At 29.6% G+C, this 8,021-nt stretch overlaps 1 protein-coding gene across 2 annotated transcripts; it reads left to right on the forward strand.

Moving 5' to 3' along the window:
• The first annotated feature begins 2,704 nt into the window (after nt 1-2,704).
• Nucleotides 2,705-6,263, forward strand: LOC111289856 (TraB family protein). Of its 2 annotated transcripts, none has more exons than XM_022881209.2 (7): nt 2,705-3,188; nt 3,620-3,735; nt 3,822-3,910; nt 4,014-4,088; nt 4,256-4,366; nt 5,292-5,387; nt 5,752-6,263. In XM_022881209.2, exons 1-7 carry the CDS (start codon nt 2,806-2,808, stop codon nt 6,019-6,021), a joined length of 1,140 nt encoding a protein of 379 aa, XP_022736944.1. In that variant the 5' UTR covers nt 2,705-2,805; the 3' UTR covers nt 6,022-6,263. The 2 variants fall into 2 exon arrangements, with proteins under 2 accessions (XP_022736944.1, XP_022736945.1); XM_022881210.2 differs by having other exon boundaries at nt 2,769-3,188; nt 3,607-3,735.
• The last annotated feature ends 1,758 nt before the right edge of the window (nt 6,264-8,021 follow it).

Raw genomic sequence — 8,021 nt, forward strand, 5'->3', positions numbered from 1 at the left:
AACATATATATTTAGATTATTAGAAAAACCATTTTAAATAATAAAATATCTATGTTTGAGATTTTTAAATTTAAAAAGATATTGTCCAGATTATCTGAAAATTCATTTAGAATTTAAAAGAAGAATATATCTAAATTAAATTTTGTTGGTAACAATTTAAAAGTTATTCAAGTAGATATTTACATAAGCAAATATTTTAAGCAATTTCTTATGTATAAAAAATATAAGTTATTTACATAAACATTTACTCGACATACTTTATCAAGTTTTTATATATTTTATAATATAATATTATATATGATATATGATTTAATAAAATTGATTAACCTAGCTTAATAGATTGGTTTACATTTAAATCTAATCAATTTTATTTGAGTTCATATTTGATATATTGATAGTGCATCATTCTTATACACTATCTATTAACAATAGAATGATCTTTCATTTAATGAATAAAAATTAAACTTTTAAATCCTTAAAAATAAATATTATTATATTTATTTAAAGTTAATTAATTATTAAAATTTTACTCTCTCCTAATTTTTTCTTTTACCGCCTCCCTCTTTAATATTTTGAAACCCTCATGCCCATTTCCAATCTTACTATTTCGATTGCTTCTCTCGTATTTTTAACCCCATCTATCTTTTTAGCTCTTTTGCCTGTTCTTGTCTCATTTTATGTCCATGAACTTTTGAACTCAAATTGGAGCTTGCTTTTGAAGTTTAACTTTCAAGATTTTCGCAGTGGAGGCAGTGGAAGTGGCAGGCTGTGATTGGGTCCATGTTGATGTAATGGGTGGTCGATTTGTTTCAAACATTACAATTGCACCACTTGTGGTTGATACATTACGACCTGTGACGGATCTTCCACTAGATGTGCATTTGGGATGCTTCTTTTCGCATACCTTGTCATCAACAGATCAAAATTGGTAAAAAAGAAAATAACTCTTTGCTAAGATATATGCACTGCAGATGATTGTGGAATCAGGGCAGCAAGTTCCAGATTTTATTAATTAAGGCTGGAGTAGACATGGTCAGCGAGGTGCGAGGGTTTCAAAATATTGAAGAGGGAGGCGATAAGAAAATGAGGGGAGAGAAATATTTTAATAATTAATTACTTTTAAATAAATTTAATCATATTTATTTTTTAGGATTTGAAAGTTTAATTTTTATTTATTAAATGAGGTGTCATCTTATTATTAATTGATAGTATATAAAAATAATATACTATCAGTTTATTAAATATCAACTCATTTTATAAACTTTATTAGCCATTGTTATTTGATAAATCTTAACAATAAAAAAAATAAACTGAAAATTTAGTAATATCATAAAGAGCAATGTCCGTTAAAAGATTTTTCATGTTTATGCTATTGTATATTATATGATACATTTAGACCAAGATGAATTAATATAAAATATAGTATGAAAAATTATAAAATCTTAAAGTTTTAGATTCAAGTTTTTATGTATTTGATTATTTAGTTAGGTTATAATTTATTAATTAATTATTCAATGATATAATAATTAATTATTTAATTGATTATATAAATATAATACTTGATTATGAATGTATCTTAAAAAGATATAATATGAAACAAGTGGATGAAAATATAATATTAATATTATTTATTTATTTGTATAGTTGATTAGCCTAACCAAGTAGGTTGGTTAAGAGGATTACTATAATATTGGTAGTTTGATAAAGTCGATTAACCTAGCTTAATAGGTTGGTTTACGCTTGAATCTAGTCAATTTTATAAACTTTATTAGCCGTTGTTATTTCATAAATCTTAACAATAAAAAAATTAAAATGAAAATTTAGTAATATAATGAAGAGCAATGTCCGTGTTCATTGCTTTAAAAGATTTTTCATGTTTATGCTATTATGTGTTATATGATATATATATATATATATATATAGACCAAAATGAATTAATATAAAATATAATATGAAAATTTATAGAATCTTGAGGTTCTAGGTTTAAGTTCTTACCTGTGTTGAATTGTTCAATTAAATTATAATTTATGAATTAATTATGTAATGATATAATAATTGATTATTCAATTAATTATATAATACTTGATTATAAAGGTATCTTAGAAAAAACATAACATAAAACAAGTGGATGGAAATATAATATTAATATTATTTATTTATATTATTTTTGTGTAATTTTTAAGTTTAACCTTTAATTATTTTTTTTAATTTTATCAACAAATTAACGGAATAACACATATATTTGTAAAGCATATTAAAAATAATTAAAAATTAATATTAAATATTACACTTATAAAATATTGTTAATAAAATTAAAATATTTTGATGAATATAAAAGCCACATTTTTCATCAATCTTTCTTTTCCTAAATGAAAAGTAAAAAAAATTAAATATGACTATTCATATATTTATGTCATATAAAATATTAAAATTTATATATTAATATAATATCTTATATAAAAATTAAGTGTAATAATTTGTATTAATATGAAAATGTAAAATATTTTGTTAATTTTGTTAAATATATATATAATTATTGTTAAATTTTTATATGATATCATTTTTGTATATATATATTTTTATAGTTAATATTATATCGTTGTATTGTATTTTGAATTATTAGTTTAAAAAAAAAAAAGGAAAAAACAAAAGTTGAATAGCCGTTAAAGGTAGTTTAATCTTATTCTTATCCAAACCTGGAACACAAACACCAGGTCACCAACAACCTAATTTTTGAGCTTTTAACTCACAATCCACAGACACGCGTTGCTGTTTTCATTCTTTTTAGTTATTTTTCTCCCACCCATGGACACTCTTCTCAAATCAAGCTTTCCAATCTTCTGTTCAAACCCAAAGTTCCTTACAACAAAACCTGTTATAGCCTTCAATGTCTCCATCAAACCGCCACCACCAGAATTCAATTTCAGGGCAGATATTTTAACACAATCAACTGCCAGAATCCGACAAACTCATCCTCAGTTGGGGGACTTGGCAGAGAATGGGACGTTGGTGTTGGTTGAGAAGCGGCAGTTCGGTCCTGTTCCTGCCTGGAGGACCGAGTTCGTGGAACCAGAGGCTATATGGCTGGTGGGAACTAATCATATTTCGCCGGAATCAGCTGCTGACGTGGAGCGTGTTGTAAGGGCAGTCAGGCCTGACAATGTGGTGGTCGAACTCTGCAGAAGCAGGCAAGTTTTGAATTGTTATTTATTTTTTTGTAGAATTTTTGTTTGAACTTTGAGCTGTTAATCTGGTTTCTTTCTATTTGTGAAGAGTCCCCACCGGGATTCGGTTGAATGCCTTTAGGAGGATGCAGAAGATCGAAAGCAAAAGGAATTGATTTAAATACTTTTTCTTTATCTTATTTCTCTATGAATTTATTGATTCGTGACTAAATATACCTTAGTGGAGTTATTCGTATAAACTGGTATTTGGATAAACCTGTATGAATCTTTCCTAAATTTTGTCGAACATAATTGGAAGGGTTTTCTTCAAATTGAAAATTCTGCTTCTATAAACTTAATGGATTTTAGGAATGAGTCAGCACTCCCTGATATATGTCAGCAAGTCTTCATTCCACCCACATCTTAACTTTAATTATTACAGAGTTCATTTTCAGAGCTGGTATCATGTACACATCCAATTATGTTGGAAATGGGCAGCAATTACGGCCAAATATGTTTTCTTTGAGTGGGACTGGGTTCTTTCGTGCCGTTGGTCGTAGCATAAACTTGGGTAAGCTTTAATGTCCTGTACTCGTTTTTTTGGTATGCTAGTGAAGGGGCTTACTCTTTTCTTTTTGTTGCTCATGTAAATGGCAGGGGGTCAAACTGCCCTAGCATTGCGGCTACTTTTGGCACTTTTCTCTTCAAAAATATCTTCTGATGTCAACCGTCCTTTTGGAGATGAGGTTGTCAAAGTCACATAAGTTTAATCATCAAATTTGCTTCTTGTTCCAAAAAAGAAATTAGAAATGTGTAACTCAACTTTGGAAAATTTTCTTTGATTTGCAGTTCCGAGCTGCTAGAAAAGCATCTGAGGAAGTTGGTGCTCAAATAGTTTTGGGGGATCGTCCAATTGAAATAACGGTATGCACATTTTAGTTCCCCGACATATGATCCAGAGACACTGAATTTTTTTTTTAATAAGCTTTATTCGGAAAACTAGCACCTGTATTTGTAACAATGCTATTGTACCAGTTGTCCTTACTCATGATTGATGACTGATAAGGCTGAGTTCTGATCTGTTTTTGCAGCTTGAAAGGGCTTGGAATTCTCTGAAGTGGAGTGAGAAATTTAGTCTAGTGTTCTCAGTCATTCGTGGGATAACATCACCATCATCTGATATATCTGGAAATGATCTCAAGGTTTTACCCTTACCCATTTATATTTTCGTGTGGATTATATCTCTTGTTTCATTATCTAATTTTGATTATTTGTTTGAGCACATTCAAGGTTGAATGTATATTTAACTTAGATAAGGCCTAGGTGTATGCAGTCAAGAAAAAAGGAAAAAAATACACCTATACTTTTAGAATGCTACATATTTTCTGCAACTCTCTATCAAGGAAATGTATACATGTTTTCAATTAATATTAATGGTAAGCTTTCATGTGGTTTAATGTTGGAGTAGCATATACTACTACCACTTAGGTTGCAAGATGTATACAATTTTTTGTTATCCATCTTACAAGCACACTAGCCTTGGTTGGCATACAATCAACGGTACAGTACTGCACTACCTTGGTCTATATATGTATGCATATTGTTGCAACAGAGAAGAAATATATTGATAATGGGAATTGTGAGCTGATTAGGATGGATATATATTATCCAGAAGATGATAGGTTTCGGTTGGATATCGATGTTTCAAATCAAAGCTTGAATTTGGTGAAGTATTGAAAGAACTTTGCCATTTAGACTCTAAAGGGGCGTTGGTCCTTTTATTCTAAGAAAAAACTGCAAAAGTCTGTACCTATACATAAATGACTTTTAAATGATGTTCTTGAGTTTGATGAATAACAGGGTGATTCAAAGTGTAGATGTCAATTATATTCAACAAGTTCCTATAGTTATAGACTATGAGGCATAAGTCATTCCCGGTGAAAACAATGATACTATATTCACACAGGATGGGAAATATTAGAAAGGAGAGAACATATATGCATTTACATACAGAAGATAGTAAGAATTCAAAAGGTAGTAAGAATTCAAAAGAATATATCTGTAAACATATTTCTCTCTGTCTCTAAAAATCAATATTATATCTTATCTACCATTATTGCATTTCAGGAACGGAATAACGAAAATAACACCTTTCAGCTTTATGAGCGGTTAAGCTTCTCATACCCATCACTCCCACAGCCTCTTATACATGAGCGAGACACTGTAAGTATACAAAATTTGTACAAGCAGAACAATCGGAAATTAACCTGAAATGTCCATAGTTGATATGCTCCCGATGATTGAAACACATATAAGGATGAAGTACTTGATCTTATCTATCTTCTAAAGTTTGTAGCTTAATTACTGCACATTCATCACTTGACCAAATTCTTAAACCAGAAAACCTTTTTTTGCCACCCATTAATTACTATAATTTCAACTTTGCTGTATAAATGCAACATTTTTGGAGAGAACTTTTTAGGTTCCTTTCATCTTCTTGCCTAAATTTGCGTCTTGGGAAAGGCCTATGAATATGATAGATGATACTCTTACACGGTGACATATAATCATGCTTCTGCATTTTCAGTATCTTGCATGGTCTCTAAAACGGAGCAAAGCGGTGAATAAGTGCAAGACAGTGGTAGGGGTGATCGGAAAGGGGCACATGAATGGTGTTATATATGCACTAGTATCGGATCAAGGAAACTTGCGGTTTAGAGACCTTGCAGGGAAGACTTCATTCGAAGCTGAGTCTAATAGCTGGGTCGAAAATCTTTTCAAAGGCTTGGTCAGAGACACCTTGATTGGCATTCTACTGTGGGCATTGTATGAACAGATCAAAGCTGGGTTATTATAGCATCCATACAAACTTATTGTCTGATCTGATTCAAAGTTCAAGCTAGAGAACAAATGTATAGAAGAAGAATTTTGTTACTATTTTTTTCCTTTGCATATCTTTATCATGTGATTCAACAAATCATTAGGAATAACTAGTGTTGCGCCAACGCTACACCGCAATGCTGTTGTTATTAAATGTATAAATAAAAACATTTGGTAAACCTAATTATAATTATAAGATAATATATTAATAAATGCTAATATCAGTATTTGTTTATGTTTTCAATTTGATAAACAAAATGCATATGCAGCAACATCAGAATAAAAGTTGTGTCAAAAAAATCTTGTAACAAATGCAAAATTCCAGTTCGCCACCATAAAAACCTTTTCGTCACTTTGAATAAAAGCAATTAATAGATTTGTGACATATTTTAATTAATTTCAGTCATTACTCATTAATTACAGAGACAACAAAGACTATTATAATCAGGAGCACTGCCATTTTATTGAGCTCCTTCCCGAGTTGAAAAGCTAAGGCTCCGTTTGGTTATAAAAAATATTTTGTATTTTTAATTTCAGAAAACAATTTTCATTTTTTATTTTTTGAATTTTAAAAAACATCTTTGGTACACAAAAATAAAAATTGTGAAAATATGTTTCTATTTTGGAAAAAGTGATAATAAAAAATAATATATTAAATAACATAATGAACTCTTTCAACCATGCAAAACCCCTCCCTTTCTTGTTTCTCTGCCTGCCTTCCAAAAAGATCTCAATCTATATATTTTCATCTATATATTTTCTTCCTGCAGAAGTACCAGCATTGTTACCGGTGAGCAGAGCCCCTTTTTCTTTTGTCTTCTCTTATCTCTCTTTTCTGTCCTTCCATTGTTTATGAAATCTTTGTTTATCTGAGCCACGAATAGTGAATTGAGTTTGAGTAAATAGGTTTGGTTCTTCTTAAAGAAGTTACATTTCGTGTGAGTTCGAGTTGCAAAGATGGTGGCAAAGAGAGTTTTTATTTGTATAAGTAACACTAATAAACGTTTGTTCTTGAGTCCAAACTTACATTGTACTTGTTTTAGTTGATCCGATAAATTGTTAAATTGTTAAGCTTTTTTTTTTTACTGCATGTTGAAAGGAGTAAATTGTTTGTTTCTTATTATGTTATTTTTAAATAGCCATAGCACTTTTTAACAGGAAATGCAGAAGTAACATACTACCAAATGGGGGATTCAACTAAATAATAAAAGTTTTAACATTCCATTGAAATGGGAATTTTGAATGAAATTCATCTCATTTCATGTAAAAACTTTTCACTACTTATTTCAAACATTGGATTTGGATTGTATTTTTCTTTATAAGAAATTTTTTAGATAACTTACCAATCCCAAATACATGGTCCATACCTCTTGTTCAAAGAACTTCTCAACGTTCAAATGACTAAATTTTTCCTCTTACTTTAAAAGATCAAAGAAGAAAAGGCAACAGAAATCCAATGAAAAAGAAAAGATAAAAAGATGGCAACAAATTCTGTTTGGGGGATAGAATAATATAAGAAAAAGATGGGACAACATCAAAACTAAATTAAAAATGCATTTTTGTGGATGACACAACTAGAACCTGTGTCATTTGCTTTTTTGTCTCAAAATGGCAAAAATTTCTAAGTCCCCGTGCTTTCACCTTCTTCAAGTGCTTTCATTGAAAACAATGAAAACATCTTTTTTTTGTTCTTTAATTTTGGCTTATTTGCATTTTCATTTTCTAAAAAATGTTTTCATTTTTAACTACCAAACATATTTTTACTTATATTTTCTATTTTTCATGAAAACAAAAGCAGAAAATGGTTTTATTTTCTAAAACCAAACAGACTTTAATTCTGTCTAGCAAAAAGATGGCTCTTATTAATTAATTTATGACAAACAATTTGACCAAAAACAAAATGGAAATCATTTGCTGTAATCCAGCTGGGAAATGGTTTTTCAAGCAGTGGGCAAAGAACATAGTTTTTGTTGTGTC

The sequence above is a fragment of the Durio zibethinus genome, chromosome 11, assembly GCF_047325235.1.
Source record: "Durio zibethinus cultivar Kanyao isolate XHJ-2024 chromosome 11, ASM4732523v1, whole genome shotgun sequence".
NCBI classification, from domain to species: Eukaryota; Viridiplantae; Streptophyta; class Magnoliopsida; order Malvales; family Malvaceae; genus Durio; species Durio zibethinus.

What these genes read in the sequence shown, in the direction of transcription:
- LOC111289856 (XM_022881209.2), top strand. Translation starts at nt 2,806, where the DNA reads ATGGACACTCTTCTCAAATCAAGCTTTCCAATCTTCTGTTCAAACCCA. An exon ending in TATCTGGAAATGATCTCAAG is followed by an intron (nt 4,367 to 5,291) that starts GTTTTACCCTTA and finishes ATTGCATTTCAG; the next exon opens with GAACGGAATAACGAAAATAA. An exon ending in TTATACATGAGCGAGACACT is followed by an intron (nt 5,388 to 5,751) that starts GTAAGTATACAA and finishes CTGCATTTTCAG; the next exon opens with TATCTTGCATGGTCTCTAAA.